Raw genomic sequence first — 19,492 nt, 5'->3', positions numbered from 1 at the left:
ACAGTCAACGTTGCAGTCACCTAACCTTAATAAATCCTTCGTCTTCCCTAAACTTGCTGATGGCCGGCTCGCCCAGCTCGTAGAACTTGATCTCCTCGCTGAATACGTCCAGGGGCACGTTGACTGGACGCCGTAGCCGTCCACCCGACTGATAATAGTACAAAATGGCGTCGAACGAGGGCCGGTTCCGGTCGAAGAAGTACTCATTGCGCAACGGATCAAAGTAACGGATTCGACGCGCTGGATCGCCCAGCAATGTGTCGGGGAATTGGTTTAGGGTACGCAACTGCGTTTCGAATCGAAGACCACTAACCTACAAAAGTTAATTTTTTGGCTAAATAAGTGTAATAAACTAAAGGAATCCTATAGACAAATATAGTGCATTTTGATCTGATACTCTTAAGGACGACTAGCTCAGTTCCATTGGACCACGGCTTTTGAAAGCTTCTAGACTAGTTGAAGAACATTTGGAAGCTTTTAGATTGTTCCAAAAGCTTTTGAAAACTTCTATACTGTCTCAGGAACATTTGAAAATTTTTCAACCGCTCTAGAATCATTCGGATGCTTTTAGATTGTTTTGAAAGCTTCTAGACTAATTGAAAACCTCTATGCTGCTTCAGAAGCATTTGGAAGCTTTTAAAAATTGGAGTTTCAAGTCAAAAATCCTACCATAGTGCATGACAATCTATCTAGTGTGTGCATATAAACTGCAATGTTGTCAGAATAACTCTAATAAAACTTGAAAACTTGTCCTTTATTGATGTTGCCTTGGGTTAAGCCATGGCACATTAAAAAAGGACGTTTTTAGTGGTGTTTACAAAACATTAAATCAAAATGGAACGTCCAAAAAGTAATGAATCTTTCCGAGTGTTTTAGAAAAATGTGCCAAAAATTGTGCCCGATGTCCATTAACCGTCATTAACGATCCAGCTTATTTTGTTTTGAGTTTTTCCTCACACGACAATCGGTTGGCAACTGTACAATCTCAACGGACGGTACCACCAAATGACAAAACTTACGTTAATGACAACGCGTTCGCAAAAATCGTGATCGTGTGGGATGGGCTCGAAGTGCGCAACTCCAGTGAACTGGGAGTGGGGGGTGTGCCCGTCCTCGTCCTGGCTGCTGAGCTTGGGCAGCGACCTAAAACAAAAACACACTTTCAATCACTTAAGAATTTCTTGCCTTCAATCCTGTTTAGTTCCAACCAATGTGCCTTTTTTCCAATGGCCGAAGATACGATAAAGTCACAACACTGTTTCATGATTAACAAACTACACTTAATAAATCAAACTAGTACGACTACCTGATCAACGTACCTACCATACGAGGTTTTGTATTAAATTGCTAAACATTTTTTTACCTTCGTATGTATCAAGTTTGTACTTAAAAGGAACCAAAAAAAATCTAACTAGGTCGACTTGCATACCTTGATTATAATAGGCCACCTGATTTACCGGATTTGGTTCAATTTTCTAAACACACTTTGTGTCTCTCTTAGAATGTTTCAAAATATATTCCAATTTCCACCAGCGTTTACATTTCTGACTGATTAACAAATTAAATGTATCAGAGTCCATACGTTTCCTCTCCAGCTAACTCAGTTCATTGAGAATTGTCAACTGTCAGTGTAGCGTAGAGCACGCACTATAGAGAGCTGTAGCGTCTAACTGGAAGTGCCACGCCGCTCACACTGCATGCGGTGCACATTATCTCTAGTTTCCAGAAAAGTTTTGTTTTCGTGGTAAAATTTGGGTATTTTTAAAAAACTAATTTTGTTTTTTGCTTCCTATAGATGAAGCAATCGCCCCCAGCATGGCATCAGTGTGTATTTAAGGTTAGAAAAATATTGATTGACATTGACAGTGCTTCTGACTCACAAGAGTGAGGTTAAGCTGGGAAAAAGCAAAATATCTTGACGGAAAACCTGCAAAGTAAGGTAAGCAACAACCAACCTTCTCTGTATGTCACATGAAACATCTATCAGTTCAAAATTCAGTCGCTGTTGCCAAATTACTAAGTTATTTACTGTCAAACACTTACAGGGTGGTTCAATATACCGATTTGTAGCCCTTGAAATTCTCTTTTGACCACCCTGTATAGTGTTTTTACCTAAAACGTCAAATAACTGAGTTATTTACTGCCAAACATGAGTCTTTTACGGTAAAGTTTGAATTTGACAGTACGCATTTTGTCAGTCCGTAACTTGGTTATTTTGACAGTTACAGGGTGGTTCATAATACCAATTTGTAGCCCTTGAAATTCTCTTTTGACCACCCTGTAAATTGTCTTTAAACTCCAAAATTTGACTGGATGATCAATTTTCAAGTAATTCAGACACTCTGGAGAAATTTTCTTGTAGTTTGTAATAGAAAACGTGTTTCTTAGATTTATGATAGTAGTCACGTGACTGTCTGGTTAAATTATCCTCTAAAACCACGTGACATCTGTCACAATTGTCAAAATTTGAGTAGAATTGGCAATTGACATTGACATTTTCGGTTAACGGATAAATTTAAGTTGCAACGGGAAAAGTTTAAAGAAACTGTCACCTGTCAAACAACCAAACGTATGAATTTTTAAATGGCGCTGCGAAACCAGCGCCAACGCCGAATTTTCCCGATTGGTTACAGAACATACGTTAATGACGTCAAAATTCTGTCTTGCTCAGTTTACTACTAACAGACAAGGAACGACAATAGACTTTAGATATTTATTAACTGTTCGTTTACCGAAAATATTATTTCTAACCGGTTTTCGCGGAATTTTCGTATTACGCTGTGCAGTTTATGAAAATATGCAATAAAAACGTTAATTTAAGGCGGGGAATAATTAGAGAGAAATCGCGGCTCTTTAAAGCGACAGATAGGCAAAACACCTGTTGGAAGTTTATTTTCGCACTCTTTTGTTATTGAAATTGATTTATATACGCACTTTCTGCATCTATTTTTAACATGACGGACACACCTTTAGAGGAAATACCCATTCATGTTTTTGAATTTACGTAAAGTTTACTTAATCTGAGTCGATCTCCATCCATTCATTGGCCACAAGTCAGAAAACGTCATAATCACGTGAGCATTCAACCAATGAAACTTGACATATACTGAGTTTCTGAGTTGGAAACAAAAACAGACAGACAGAAAGACAGCAACAAAATGACACTGATGACAACATTCCTATTTTGTCGCAGTCAGCTGTCAAACGACTTTTTCCTTCAAAAAATCATTCTTCATTCACTTGTCTTTGTTAATGTCAGTTGTCAAATGCCAGATTTAATCGGATTTCAATCCTGTTAATATTTTAGGATCCACTAGTCAATCTAAATCATCGTCTGCGTTTGTTTACATCGAGGATTTTATGGTGGTTCACTTGATCGGATTGAATTGGCTCGAAATAGAGAAAAAATTCGGTTCATTTGCCAGCATCATCACATCTGCAACGCTACAGTATCCATGCAGTGGCCGTCGATCTCCCTCAATGACGTCACAGAAACGGGGCGTGCGCCCCACTGTCGTGACGTCAGCAACTTTGAGGGGGTAAATAGGTCGCGAGGACAACTTAAATGCCGACCCAATCTGGATACTTTCGCGTTGTTTTTTTTTTCTTGATTTCTTCTTTTCTCAGGTCAGTGGCGTTTGGCTGCCAGTTTTTCAATTTGTCTCTCAAAAGTCGATTAAATAATCAGCTTGAACGAATGCGAGGAACGCGAAAATAGGTACAGAAATACGTTCCGGAAAAAATGTGTCCTTGCCTAAAAATAAAACCGCGCTTTTTATTCGACGCGATTGATCATTGACAAAGATCGAGAGCGTTGTTTATAACACAGGACGCGGAGATCATGTGCCGCCCTCTAGTGTACGTCACGGCGACGAAAAACATTTCCGAACCGCTGTCAGGGAAAACACTTAAGCCGAACACGCGAATTGATCTTCTCCAGTTTATTGACGGTTTGTTTCTGTTCAATAAAATCGATGTTTATCACGCGAAGTGCGAAAACTTAAACAGTTAAGCGAAACTGACAAAACAGTTCTAACCTAAAAAAAAGCCCCAGAAAATGACATTGACAGTCCGGATTAAAAAGCAAGATTTGATCAAACAATCAGTCTGACAGCGTTGCCACATCATAACAAGAGTCAGGATTATTGTTACTGGAATGAAAGAATCGCGTGAGTGGCAACATACTCTCTTATCGAATAAAAACCTTAACAGGACCTTCCGTTACGGTAAGTGACGTTTACACGAACGCCCGTAAACTGTAATAATTTTCCCGATACGTCATTTTACCGCCCTCCGACATGACGACTACGTTCCTGGATTTATGAACCGACGCGCTGACATAACGTAGATGACGTCAGACTGAATCTCTATTAGCTTTCAAATAAACAAATGTCGAGTTAATTTTAGACGCATTTAGGACTTCATACTCCCTCTGTTTCTATGTATGTTTACAGTTTGTATTTTTTTTTTGTATTGGACAATGTTGCCGGTGCATCATTCAAATTGGAAAAATGCTGCAAATCATTGTTAGTTAACATTTGCGCAGATAATGTTGAATATTGATGGGACCAAAATGCGTTATTAATGACTAAAGTCCGGATTAAAGTTGAACACCCTGTATCTTGGTTATTTTTGGGAGTTTCGGGTGGTTCAACCAGCCAATTTTGTGCTCACCCTGTATACTAGCAACTGTAGAGGAAGTTCAAACGTTACGTAGTTTGGTTTAGTGGTTCATTAGGAGCAATTTTGCACTTTTGCAATTTTTATGTAAATGTAACAGTTTTCGAGATATTTGCAAAAACAACTTTGATGCACTTTTTACGGAAAATTGGTTCAAAACTTGAACACCATGTATCTTGGTTATTTTTGGGAGTTTCGGGGGGTTCAACCAGTCAAAAGAATCGTCTTGAACTGCTCTTTTCAGTGGTGTAGAGCAAAAAATTGTTTCTAAAAAATTATGTATAGAGTGAGCAAAATATATATATTAGAAGTCAAATGGTTAATTCCTAGAAATCCGGACTCTATAAATGACAGTTTGGCTTACAATTTTCAAAGTTTTTAAATCTGAGAAAATCCTTAGTCCTCCAGCTTTATGTGTTGTTGTCAGTTAATTGTCTTGGTGAGAAACTAATCGACAATCGCCCTAGAAAATGATCTCTGGTTACGAGGAAACGGGGATCGTTTCCTGGAGCAGCGCCAAAAGTCTTCCTCTGAAGCTGCAGCGGAGGGATTATTGTCGGTCGTAAAATTTGCCTTTTGTCGCATCCACTCAGATAAGCGATCAGCTACGTCGCTTATTGAAATCCGTAACTTAAAGTGGATTTTGCTCCCGGTCCCGGAGAAAAACATTCCAAGTCAGACAAATCGAAAATGGATTCGGTTTACGTTACTTTCACAGTTTATATACTGTCCGATCGACACATTTATACGCATATTGACCGTAAAAATATTCGTTTACGATCTCGTAAAATATTATACATTTTTAGTTTTTTTTGGAAAAATCTTGTTGTCTTGTGTTTGGAAACAGTTTGTTGTCTAATACCAATACTACATTTTGGCTACAAAATTAAATAAATTTAAAGTTATTTAATGTGGTTTAACATGTAAATCAATAACTATTAGAAAGTTGATAATTACTAAATGGGAAGAAACGACGTAACAATGGAATAAAAAGATGAATGTGTTATTACCATTTTACTGAGAAAGTAAAAACTCTATGACTTGTATGGATATCATTCAGAAAATTGTCAAGAAAAATCACCAGTCTTTAGTAGGAGTTTCACAAGCATTTTAAGAGAATTCTTGAATACCAAAATACCCTTGATATTTAAGGAGTTCAGTATTAAATGGCAGTTGTATAGGTTATAGTTAATGTAAAGTAGGTCTGTTCGCAGTTTCCATTGGCCACAAGTCAGAAAACGTCATAGTCACGTGAGCATGCAATTGGCCCTAAACTTGAATAGATTGGTTGTATTTTTGTTAAAATATTGAGTTTGTCGTGATTTAAATTGGAGGGATGATTACCTGGGCGGGGCAGGAGGCCTCGCGTCCTGTCGCGGCCGGAGGACGGGGGTAAGCCCCCATTTCTCCAACTGCTCGAAGCGGGCAATGGTGCGGCCTCACGCCTAGCCGAAGGAGAGGAGGAAGAGACAACGGCGGCCGCCCCTCACGTACACGCTTGAAGAACGACGGGCGGCACTCGGACGGCCGGCCAACGGCATGGTGACGGCCTCAGCCGCCCATCGGGCCTCACCGCCTCGTACCTGACCGACTTTGTAACCGTCACTAACTCGGATGGATTAACCACCATGGAGACGCTTAGGTTCACTTCAAGATTGTTTTTTGATTGCTGTGTGAATCGAGATTAGTGTTACAGTTTCGACGTCGGATCTGCGTCATCAGAGATCGCAGATCCAGCGTTTAGTAAACACCAATCTGGCACGGAGGGTGGGATTCTTATTTGCAGGGAGGGAGTGAAAAATGGCCGACACACAATATAAAAGGTTCATACACACAGAAATTGATAACCACCAAGACCTAGCCCATCCATTTTCATTAAGGGGCGCTCTGCCGTGTCTCCTGCACGCCGTGGTATCGGATGATGCGCATTGGAGAGATGCCATGCGGGAGAAAGCAACGATGCCAAATGTTTTCCTCATGCAATTTCTCCATCATCCTGGAAACTGGGATGAATGTCCTACCCTACATACATACAAATAGATGACCCTGATTGATGAGCTGATGCTGTTTCACTTTTGAGGAGAATGTCCATTCAAGTTGATAAATAAACATCCAGACACACAACAGCAAACAGCATCTCCCTGGACCACACACATACTGTCACTCACACCAACATCCATACAGAAAAGAAATAAAACATCCCTTTCAACGCTCGTTAAAATAAGACGAAACGGGGAAGAATCCCACCCTTAATCCAGCCTCCCTGTCCGTTTTGGAGCCGTTTTTATTTTACCGGTAATCGGGACACTTTTGAACGGGTTCGAATGGTCCTGATGAGGCCGCACACGATATTGAATCATCACAACGGCCTGGCGGGGTCTCAATAGCTCGTTTGGCCCCTCGTAAGCCCCATTTCGCGCGCGGGACGCGTTTATGACGTCACGGTCGCCGCTGGCACTTTTCGCGGTCGAATACCGACTGGAACGGGACGACGGGATCGTGCGGGATCGTCGGGAATCGGCCAAATTCGATGCAAATCGGCGTTGCCGTTTCGATAGGGAGATTTTGTTCTTTTTGACTTGACATATCTAGAAAATTTGGTTTAAATTTTCTGGGTGGCTGGGGTTTTAGTTTCAATTCAACCAATGATAGCAGTTTTATACTTCCAACCTTTCAACTACTAAAGTTTAACAGCAATTTTAATATCAAATCCAACAAGACGGAAAAAGAGATCAACTATTGCATATATCAACTAGACTACTAGACAAAGATGAAGGTAACCCTAACGGATGTGACGTCATGGTCACAAGACTAATCAGCTGATTTCTGAAAATTAAAAATGTCTTCCAGAGGCCTCTGGCAGATTCAAATTACTTGAATGACGTTTCAGAAGCTTCTGTCAAGTAAAAATGTCTTCCAGATGCCTCTGGCAAGTTCAAATGACGTTTCAGAGGCTTCTGGCAAGTAAAAAATGTCTTCCAGAGGAGTCAGGGAAGTTCAAATGACTTAAATGACGTTTCAAAGACTTCTGACAAATGAAAATGTATCCCAGAAGTCGCTGACAAGTTCAAATGATTTGAATAACGTTTCAGAGGCTTCCGTCAAGTAAAAATATCTTCCAGGGGCCTCTGGCAAGTTGAAATGACTTGAATGACGTTTCAGAGGCTTCTGTCAAGTAAAAATGTCTCCCAGAGGCCTCTAGCAAGTTCAAACGACGTTTCAGAAGCTTCTGTCAAGTAAAAATGTCTTCCAGAGGCCTCTGGCAAGTTCAAATGACTTGAATGACGTTTCAGAGGCTTCTGTCAAGTAAAAATGTCTTCCAGAAGTCTCTGGCAAGTTCAAATTAGTTGAATGACGTTTCAGAGGCTTCTGTCAAGTAAAAATGTCTTAAATTTGTACAAAATGTTAAAACTAAGCATACAATCATCTTTTCCTCTCCCAAGATGAAGTTAAACTGGATAGAAAAACAAAGAGGGTGTGGCCTTTTGGGCGATTTAATATCGACGATAATCCGGACAAAGACGTTTTCCTGATAGTTTTCCTCGAACAAAAGCGGGCCGGGAAAACTTTCCCAATTAAATCGGTTCAAAAATAGGTTTTTCGCAAACACCACGAACCGCTAAAGCCATCTCGAATCAAAGTGTGTTATGAGGAAAAATGTCACCAACCTTGACAAAACACCCAAAACACACGTCAATGTTAATTTTAACCGAGAGAGTTAAAAATAACTTGGGTTATGATTTTAGAAAATCATATATGTGATTGAAACTTGTTTAAATGAACCGAAATTCCGTCTAATCAAAACATTTGAGGTATTAATTCCGAGTTGAATAAACATGCCGGTTGTCATAACAAGACGAGGACACGACACGTATGTCGTGCCCTCTTCCCGCTGCCTGAAACCAGAAAAGTGGAACGATTTGGCAACGTTCGGTACACTTCATCTGATCAATGATCAGCCAAAGGGCGTCTACCGTCACCCTTTACGCGGTTGCCGCATGTTTATACAAAATTCCCTTAGAGACGAAGCTCGTTTTAACGGAATAACAGAGTGTTTTCAGTTTCGTCCGAGACTCGGTAATGTCTTGTCAATAATGAATCTCTTTACTGATCACAGTTGCCAACTCTACCAAAAAAACCAAAACCACTCTCAGTTTTTCAATTAAGGGTAATTTTGGCTACGTTGCCTGAACAGCTGATTGGCTAGGGCGCGCGCGTTTTATCTATCTCTCACTCTAATTTCCCTCCATGGATATACGAGAGTAAGTTGGAAAGTTCAGTTGACAAAATGAATAGAATGTCGAAGTGACGTAATAATTGTTGGAATTTTTACCTCGGTAGGTAATTTTTATTAAATATGAGATATTTCTGGACGGCACACAAAAGGTCACGTGACTTTAAAAAAATTGTCAAAATAACAAAAAGTGTCACGTGACCTTGAAAAACTGTCAAAATGGCAAAAAAGCGTAACGTGATTTTCTGAACACTGTCAAAATGACGGGAAAATATCACGTGACTATGAAAAACTGTCAAAAATAACAAAAAATGTCACGTGAGCTTCAGGAACTGTCAAATTGACGGATAAATATCATGTAATCTTAAAAAACTGTCAAAATAAAAAAAATTGTTACAAAATGACGGATAAATGTCACGTGAGCTTGAAAAACTATCAAAATGACAAAAAGCGTAGCGCGATCCTGAGAAACTGTCAAAATGGCAGAGAAATATCAGGTGAATATAAAAAAACAGTCAAAATGGCGAAGAAATAAAAAAATCATTTCTGACATTTTTTACAGAGGTTAGATAACTTTAGGCTAATGGTAGAAATGTGACGTGACGTGTCATTTGTCAAATTGTAATTTTTCAACTGTCAAAATTGTCATAATTTCAAGGTCATACAGTTAGAGCAAAATGTACGTTCAGTTTGAAATTAGTAAAAAATATGACTTTGACTGAGCAAAATCCAATATGGCCGCTGATAGTACAGTAGGCACAAGAATCCTAATCACAGTCAAAATTATCCATAACTCGCTTATTTAAAACACTCGGTATGCCAACACGTCATATGAGCAAAGAAAGCTAATGAATGCGACTATCACGTGACGTTGAGCGGGCAGGTCTAAGTTGCACCGTTTGGCTGCTAGAGGTCGTCAAAGTTGACTCTAGTACTATCTCAGGCCTCAAGTTAGAGGTTTTTACCACAAATGCACCTCGTTGGTTTGGTTCAACAACAAAATCTTAAGAGCTAATTTAAGACAGAAGCGAATTTCAATATGACGTCACAGTTAATGTCGTCACTGCCATTTCTCATGGGATAGAATTTTTTGAGCCAAAATAGTGAAAACTGAAACTTACTTACGTTATGTGTATGGGAAATCCTATTTCCAACTAACTTGTACTTACTAGGTGAAGACCATGGGAACTTACCTGAAACAAAAGAATGCAGTGTTAGTATATTTCAGGAGAAGTGAGGTACAGCGCCCCCTGCTGGCACCAATGCCAATCTCACAACAGGAATCTGTTCCTGTTTTAAACTCTCTTTTAATAATACGAGGGGGGATTTACTGAACGATCCCCCTCACTACTAATAAATGAAATTTATGTTTAACGCAGAAACTTTTATATAATTTATTTTTAGTGCGGTTAAAGGTTAAGGCCAGTGACGTCGGTAAAATAGAAAAAAGTGATATTCAACAACAGTCCCTCGTATAGTATCCGAACTGTGTGGGACGCCTGCCGACGCTAATCGACGCCGTCATTCCCGTTCCAGATGTTCCAGGGAACGCGTGGAGCAAATCAGCTTACCTGGGATGTCGAGCCTCATCTCCCAACCCATAGAGACCAGCCACCGCAGCCATTTGGCTCAAGACACGTCATTAAAGCCGCCATTACAGTCTACCGTCCACATCCCCCGATTTATTACACTTTTTGGTGTTTTTTACGACAAGATGGCGGAATTGATCGTATACGCTCAGTGAAGCAATCACATGGTTGCTCTGAAAAAGACCAAATCCGGCCCTGTCAGACTACCACAAAAACCGATTGCTTGCTTATAAAAATATCCGGAATTACACGAAACATTACACACGCACCCTTATTTACTGATTATAACTTTCGAATATTGAGGTTAGTTTTTTTTGGGCATACACACATACAACCCTAGCAATCTGACTACACAAATCATTGTTTGGACGTTTTGAAGATTAATCGTGAACGGCTTCAACCGATAATAGTGCGCACAGGACATATCATCTGTCATTAAATTTACCAAACAGAATGATTTAGGAACGGACGCCCTCTATTGTTTGATTTCCTAGACTTCAAAATAACTGACATTTTCAAGCAATTTAAACAATTTCGGTAATTAGAAGTTGGACTGTAACAAAATTGCTGTGCTTGCATTAATTTTCCCTTCTCACCCTCCTTTTTAAGCATCTTAATTAATTACAACGCGATTAATTAAGCGGTGGCAAATTTGCCAGGATAAACTCTTGCTAACTAGATTTGTCAGCCGTTAATAGGAGGGAAATGACGTCATACTTTTATCTACAGGAGAAGGGGTGTCCGGATTTAGTGTCCGGTTAAATAGGAATGTGTCCAATTTGGGCCACCCTGTACAATGCAGTTTTAGACTTTTTGGCTCCGATTCGGACTGCGGAAAAGACACGAATCGATCCGATAAAACATTCAGCATGCCTATTTATGCCTGGAATGTGTGTCGGTAAACGGGAACTTGAAATATGGACCTTTTGTGGGGGGTCTTTTTGGCACCGGAACTAGCCCCCCCGTCCCACCCCTCAAACCCCGTACACTTTCGAGCGTTTCCGGTTTAAGTTGGCCGTGTTCTTGTCTTCTTGCCAAAACATTTTAATGACATTAACGCTATACGGGGCTAATGCAGAAAAAATGGCCTCAAAAATGTTCGTTATGCGGAACACAAAAGGAAAACCGAAATTGAATAAGTTTGATAATACGAAGAAACTCTCAAACTGATTAAATGATATACAGGGTGATGGAAAATCACGAATACCAACTCGTAATTTTTGCATATCAAAAAACGTTTTTGTGTTTTGCAGGGTTGGTTCTGAGAGTAGATGCAGAAAAACGTTAAAAATACTGAAATTCAATTTAAAAAGTGCGAAAAGTCAAGTTTTTTATATGGAACACCATTATTTTTATTATTTTATCTTGTTTCTCTCTAGAATTAGGGCAAATTTGTATTATGTTACTTATTTGAAAAATTGATACTATCTGAAATAACCAAATAAATGAATTTCTTAAAAAAAAATAGTTTTGCTTGAATAGCACCAAAGTAGGCGGTGCATGTGTTGCAAATTTGACGTCACCGTGACGTAATTAAACAAAATAGTACATTGACCAACTGTCAAGTTACGTCATCGTGACGTTAAATTCGGTCGGCACACTTGATGGTGAGTAAAAATCATGGCCTACTTTACCATTAATACCCACGAAACGCCATCCTAGAAGTTTGTGAGCGAATAAATCGTTTATTAGTGTTTATTTCAAAAAAGTAAACTTTTTCCCAGTTTCCCAATTAAATTATCTTTGTTCGTTTTCCGGAAAATTGGGAAAACTTTTGTAAATTATAAAAATTGGTAGCACAAATCACACTGATTGTCATTTGTTTTTTTTACAATGGCGGCGACATTTTCTAAGGCCAACTATGACAAATATTAAAAAAAAAAAAAAACGATTTTCTGCCCTTAGAAAATTGATTTTTAAGCGCTAGCCAAAAATGCAAAAATTCAAGATAGCGGCCCCAAGAATTTACATCCATATCTCGGAAACCAATGACAAAAAATATCTTGACGGTTTTTCCATAATCATCCATTTTGTGAAAAATGTTGACAGTAGTGGTGGATTTGAGCAAAACAAGTAGATGTATACTAAAAATCAAACAAAAATAGTATGACATCAATGTTAGGTTAGGTTATAAATCTGACACTTGCATTGCTGCCAATCTGAGGGTTGTCGAAACAACTTTTTCAGTAAAGTTTATGTTGTTACTATTGAAATTTGTGGCGTCATGGCAATTTCGTTTGAATCTCATTATACACTACACAGTTGTTCTGTTTGACCTTAAGGCAGATTTGGAGAAGCAGCGTTTCGGTTCGGAAGTGACAGCTGTCAAATGGTTGTTTTTAGGCGCACGCTGGATAATAACGAACTTGTGTTTGTTGAGGAGACCATCCCCTAGAAACGAGGCGCGCGGTCTCAAGTGAACTATAAAAACAATGAACCGGTAAATAGGAGCGAGCCAGGCTGCCCCCCAACAAATCGGCAGTATAGATTTTCGATTTGGTATATGAATATTAATTCCCGTCCTTGGCACGAATATAAAATTAGTATTTATAATCTTGTTGATTAGTTTCACCGCTATTGTTAGCTTGAAATGAATTAGTCCTGCCGTCAAATCGCAATGACAGGTGACGTAATGATGCTGCACACACATTTAAACTGCTTTAAAAGTGCTTTTGTATAGTAAAAGGTGTATCATACACTCTGAAATTATGCGAACCAAACAGTACGATCAATTTCGCCTCGGTTGTCGCCGCAATAATACATTTAATTCCACCATTTTCCTCCCCTCGAAACAATCGATATCCATTGTTCAATTAGAAAAAAAAACACACACAAAACACAAAAGTGTGATCCGCACGGTTCGAATCCAGCCGACACGCGGTCCACTTTCCCCCCTAAATCACGGCACACTTTTCGCACCTCTTTGGGTCTTCGTCGGCCGACAAATGAACATCAGGGTCGTGACGTACGTACGTGTTCGCGCCGTGTGACTCTATGCAGTCACACGGTTTGTGGGGTAGATCGCGTGTCACGGAAATGCCCGAACTGACACGACACACGTGATAGGCGCCAATCAACCAATCCTCACTACCAGTTTATAATCGGGTGGTGCTGGTGAAGATCACCCAATTCGGTTTGTGACGCCAGAGCGTTATTACATCGATCGGTTTGGAAAAAATAAGAGTCCTTCAGGTGTATTTACGTATTTCGAGTCAATGCCCCCACACACGATACCAAAATTAATATAGTAGAATGTGACAGAAACCCGCAATTGTCACATTCTAGCAACACTTGAGAATTTCGTTCCCTGATTTGAAGAATTAAAGTCCTGATGGTATGGAGCCGCTCTAAATACGATACTTTAATGACTATCACCGGGTTTGCGGAATATAAAAAGAGTGTGTGTCATACATTCCCAAATTATGTTTTAATTTCATTTAACGCCTTTTAGCAGCAAAACGGGGCAACTTAGCTGTGCCCGCTTAATGTCACGTGATAGCCCCATTTATTAGCTTTATTTTGTTATACGGTGTGTTTATACAGAATGTTTCAACTAAACGAGTTATTGACGATTTTTTGGGAAATTGTACCAAAATTCAAAAAAGAAACGTTTCCTTCTTGGTTTTTGTATTTTGTAGGGTTCTGAGAGTGGATGCAGAAAAACGTTAAAAATACTAAAATAAAATTAACATTTAATAGCACTAAAGTAGGCGGTGCATCTGTTGCAAACTTGACGTCACGATGACGTAATTAAACAAAATAGTACATTGACCAAGTGTCAAATTACGTCATCGTGACGTTAAATTCGGTCGGCACACTTGATGGTGAGTCAAAATCATGGCCTACTTTACCATTAATACTCACGAAACGCCATCCTAGACGTTTATGAGCGAACAAATTGCTTATTAGTAGTTATCTTAATGTCACGTGACAGCCCCATTCATTAGCTTTATTTTGTTACACGGTATGTTTATACAGAACGTTTCAAATAAGCGAGTTATTCACGATTTTTTGGGAAATTGCACGAAAATTTTGCTCAATTTAGGGATTTTTGTTCGATTTGGGGGGGTGGTCAAATTAAGGCTGCTGGAGCATAAACAATTAAAAGATATAGACATTTTACATCAAGTAGGACTAGAATTTGCGCGAAAATCCAAAAATTCAATAAAAAGTTTGGTTTGTTGCTCAAATTTGGGACACCCTACTGATGGATTATCTAGAAACGAAGTAGACGCCAATATGAGGGCAAATCACCCTGTATTTGGTTAAAGAACGCTATTTGCAATGAGGACTGTGACACTCTACTATTGTTCCTTCTGTCACGTCACTATGACTTAATTAACTGTCCAATTACGTCATTGTGACGTCAAAAAAGCTCTGCTCGCTCCATGGAGCGTGAAAACGAATACAATATTTCTAGAGTTCTAAAGTGGATATTAAACAAACTAACTGGTAGAGACGTTGCCAGACTTACCCTCCAGCACCGACTAGTATCATCTGCATTGCTCATTAGTAGGCCTTTTGAGGACTGGCACAACACAAAACCCAAAAATCACTCACTCCTCAATTTGAAATCAACGAGTTGTCGTAAAAAGGCCTTGTGGGGTTCGTTTCATTACCAATTTACGAGGGTACGGTCCTGGAAAAACAACTTTCAAGTAAGATTTTAAACGTAAATTGTTTACTCAAGAAAAATATACAATTTAAACATTCTGGAGTGCGTGTCTTTGACCCGTTCGACCAGGAAGAAAAGTCCCGTCATCGATCAAACGAAATCGCTGATGAATTTCAAAATATAGTAAACACCAGAGTGGATGACGCTTACGTCATCATCTGTCTGTCAAGTGGCAATTAAACACGTTCGTTACAGATTAGGAATGAAGGAGAAGAAGTGTGACGTCAATGAAGGATCGGGTTTTACCAGCAAAATCGCCCATAAACTCGGTGTAAACGCGGTTAACGACTTCAACACCTGCTTGAGATGGTTTACATTTTATGCAGCGACTAAATTGTAACAGTTACTTGCACTCTGATGGGCATAAAAAGTTTGGCGTTGTTGCCAGGCTTCTAGAAACTCTTTATCCACTCTAGAGGTGCAAAAAGTCCCCATGAGAGAGAAAAATTTCATAAATCACCATTGTCGGTGTTGTGCTCTTTCCTTTTTCATTTTTTTTGTTATGTTTTGTTTCTCTCCTTGTTTTGGGAGGTTATCGCCTAAAAGTGACCGTGTGTTTATTTAAAATTTGGGAACGCAGTTCCAATTATAATACCGGTTGACGTCAAAAACTACCTGTTGTGAAATCGCTTTGGCAACCAAAAGCCTGTTTCTTGTCTTCCTGAGACGGAAATATCTGGAGCGGAATTATGTATCGCTCGATGTAAATCAAGCCGTTTTGGGGAGGAAACAATTGCTTGGACTTGGAGAGAAAACACCCCACAAGGACACTTTTTCCGGAATGACACACGACAAAGCGAAAAACAGCACGGGATGCAGCGCGAACGCACGTGAGATGGGACGGAGACGTGGGCGCCGCGACGCATCCAGACGCCCGGCCAGACTGATGGCGGTGCCGACGCGCTCAAGACGAGGGGCAGCCCCCCCATGGCCACGAAGAGGGGCCGTTACTCTACCAAATCTCCCGCCGACTTCCAAACCAAAAAAAAATAAAAATCAAACAATTGTTAGTCTGTCAAAAATTGAAATTTACCATGAAAGTATCAAATGACATCATTTACCTGAAAAACGCTTCACTTTTAAGTACAACTTAAGCTAAGTTGAGTTTTGAATGTGACAGATTAGGTGCAAAATAACACAGTCTAAACTAAACTAAACATTAAACTTAATTGGGAAAACGGACCACTGGGTTATCTTTTACTTTAAAACGGTTCAAAAGGATTCAAATCTGCTTATCTAGGAGGTTTACAAATTAATTTTTGACACTGAGGAAATATTGAAAACAAAATAGGATTTTTGGACTAAATTTTAGACATAAAATTCGTTTTTTAAGACTGCGGTTTGGTCAATACTAAGATTGTTGCGCATAAAATTCATTTTCTTTTACTAAAAGTTGACTTTTAAGGCTAGAAATGACTTTACTAAGTCCAAAAGTCAATTTTCAGGACTTTAACTAAATTTCCTGAGCTAAAACAAGTCTAGAATTCAATTAAACACTAGCAACAATCCAGATTCAATTTTTGGACTAAATCATTTTTAAAAATCAATTTCCAAGACTTATATTATAGTATTTAGTGGTAAAATTTGTTTCATTACTGAAAAGTCACTTTAAATAGTCTTAATCTCGATTTTTACAGTCTTAAAGCACTGAAAACAGCACGAGATGTGAAACAGCATGAGTGTAGAAGTCAATTTGACAGTAAAGAAGCTTGAAATGACATTTTCAAAACTATGAACAGTGTACAAACTGGCTTTCAGGCCTGTTAAGTCAAAAACTTGATGAAGATAGTCTTGAAACTCGCTTTTCCAAGCTGAGAGCAGTTTTAAAGTACTAAAAATAGTCCAGGGTTGTAAGAAAATTTCATGAACCTAAAGTCAATATCTTGTATTTAAGACTATTTTCAAGTCAATTTTAAGCTTCTGATGTCACTTTTTGTAGTAAAAATTTTAGAAAAACTACTTTTTATGTTTACAAGTCAATTTTCAATACTAAAGTTTTTCGGTTTGTCTGAAAATAATTTTTAGGGCTGTATTTTTCTTAGGAAGCATTTTTCAGGAAAATAACAAACTTACTTTTTTGATCACTGTGTATATGAGTAACTAAATTTGTTACTACACACCGAGAATACCTAAAAATAATAGCCGTTCCGGGCGATTCAAACAGGGGCGGATTGGCAACAAGCCAACCGAACCCCCCTCCCCCCATCGCAACCCGCCGCCCCTGGATTAATTTAATATCGCGTAGGCCATAAAAGGGTTCATTCAATGTGGACAATCCCTTTTATTACACACTTCCTACGTCAGGTTGAGGACTTTAATTAGAATGTCCTTTTCGGTTTGGAAGCCGTCGTTCTCGCCCGACTTAGATCCAGCAGATTTTTAAGGTTAAGGTTAAAATTTTGTGTAGGCTTAAGGGAGTGATTTTTCTCTATTATAGGTTGGTTTAACGGATTTATTTACGATAATGAACCGTGACTGGCTAGGTCGGATGCATAACTGGATAATTTATATTTCAGCACGGAGAGACAAATGGACAATGTGTTGCAGGACAAATGTTAATCACGTTACGATAAATCCTGGAGTCCTGGATTAGGGCAACGCCACGTTGGAGAGAAAAATGAATTGTGCGACACGAGAACCTTTTGGAGTTGGAATCAAAACCACAAACAAGAGACTGATGCGATCAGGTCCGCATTGCACCATCCAAAATACGAATTGGGGCCAACCGCCAATCGACATTCTAACTTAGAGTTCGCATTAAAAAGCATAATAGTTATTTAACTAGCCAGTGCGGAAAAGACACTTTCCGCATGTGTTGTTCCTACGAGTATCAATTTTCGTGAAATTGAACGATAATTACTAAAATCAAAGCATATATATTATACATTTATGACTTTACCGCACTCGAGTAGGAAAAACTCTCTCAGAGATACAAAATTGTTTACTTTTTTTGAGTTCAAGTTCAAGGATTTATTTTTACGTTTTTAACTGATTTTAGACTGTTTTGAAAATTTTCAAAATTTTTTTAAACTACTTGACGAGCATATTGAAGGTTCTGGAATGCTTTAGAGGCATTTGGAAAATCTTAGATGGTTCTAAAATTTTTTGAAAGCTTCTAGACTGTTTTGATATCTTCTGGGAGCTTCTAGACTAGTTGAAGAGCATTTGGAAGCCTTTAGAGTGTTCTAAAAGCGTTTGGAAGCTTCTAGACTGTTTTAGAAGACTTTCGACTGCTTGAGAAGCATTTTGTTCCTTTAGTGTTTTGAAACAGTTTTAAACTATTTGAGGAGCATTTGGAAGGTTTTTGGACAGTTTAAAGAGTATTGAAGGTTCTGGACTGCTTTTAAGGTATTTGAAACCTTGTAGACAGTTCTAGAAGCACTTGGAAGCTTTTAGACGGTTTTAAAATTTTTTGAGAGCTTTTAAATAAGTTGAAAAACATTTGAAAGCTTTTCTAAAAACTTTTGGAATGTTTTTACATTTTCTTAGACAGTACTACTAAAAAATAAGCAGAAAAAGAAGAAAACGGCATGAAAAAAATCTGCCAAATGACGTGTTCTATGAATTAGAAGCTCGATGGACGGTCTGACGTCACGAAAACTACGAAGGGACACAGTCTAAACGTTGGCAAACGAGTTCTATTTCTGGACGTCTCGTGTGCGCTATTTTAATGCCGACGACGTTATTTTTGAACGTTTTACTAGCCATCCTTGAGTTAACGACGCGTTTTGATGTTTGAAGGTTCCCGTTCCCCTAAAACGCGTTAATTATCGTTTCAGGTGCATTGGACACCGCGAAGCTCACGTGGCTCCCCCTGCGAACGAGTGGCCCAAATTGGTTAATTTGACAGATCGATTTTTTAGTCAAAATCGATACGTTTTCCGGCGCGCAGTTGCCACATGGACCGTCAGATGTTGTTTACTATTAAAAAGTGTAGTTAATTTTTTTTTAAAAAGTTTTATTTATTATTAAAATTAATTAAATTAAAAAAAAAATTCTTAGTGCTTTCGGAGATACCCGAAAAAGTAAGAAAGAAGTTTTTGGAAATTATTTTTTTACTAATTTACTTGATAAGATAACTGAAAACAAAAAACACTTTACCTCCTCTACAACGAGGCATTATATTTTTTTATATTGGACGTTTTGTTTTTTTTAGTTACCATCATCAACTTTATTTTTTGCTTCAGTCTCAGGAATTTCGTAAAAATCACGAAAATTGTGTTTTTGCAAAGAACGCCATGAAAATTACATCTCTCCTTCAATAGGTCAAATGACACTACCCACGTGATATTACTGTAATTTGCAAAATAATGA

General features: G+C 38.7%; 1 protein-coding gene and 1 long non-coding RNA gene across 14 annotated transcripts in view; one reads left to right on the top strand and one right to left on the bottom strand.

Moving 5' to 3' along the window:
* The window catches only part of Sh (Potassium voltage-gated channel protein Shaker), a 50,482-nt gene that overhangs the window by 6,836 nt on the left and 24,154 nt on the right, over nt 1–19,492 (bottom strand). For 10 of the 13 annotated variants that reach the window (XR_014179422.1, XM_081987690.1, XM_081987692.1 and 7 more), the window contains 2 exons: nt 1,020–1,143; nt 26–313 (listed from right to left, as the gene is read on the bottom strand). Coding sequence is in view for 12 of the 13 variants with exons in the window: in XM_081987690.1 (XP_081843816.1) it covers nt 26–313; nt 1,020–1,143 (412 nt within the window). In the remaining variant the exon portion in view is untranslated. Of the gene's footprint in view, nt 1–25; nt 314–1,019; nt 1,144–1,208; nt 1,351–10,485; nt 10,981–14,977; nt 15,022–19,492 lie in introns of those variants that run through there. The other 3 variants (XM_081987699.1, XM_081987696.1, XM_081987695.1) reach the window with 3 other exon arrangements.
* On the top strand, nt 1,853–19,315 carry LOC145734409 (uncharacterized). The gene is made up of 2 exons (XR_014179424.1): nt 1,853–1,939; nt 17,695–19,315. It is a non-coding gene; the product is annotated as an uncharacterized LOC145734409 (long non-coding RNA).

Source organism: Ips typographus, linkage group LG10 (genome assembly GCF_016097725.1).
Source record: "Ips typographus isolate SLU linkage group LG10, UJ_Ityp_2.0, whole genome shotgun sequence".
Lineage (NCBI taxonomy): Eukaryota > Metazoa > Arthropoda > Insecta > Coleoptera > Curculionidae > Ips > Ips typographus.
This window is presented reverse-complemented; position numbering and strand designations above follow the sequence as displayed.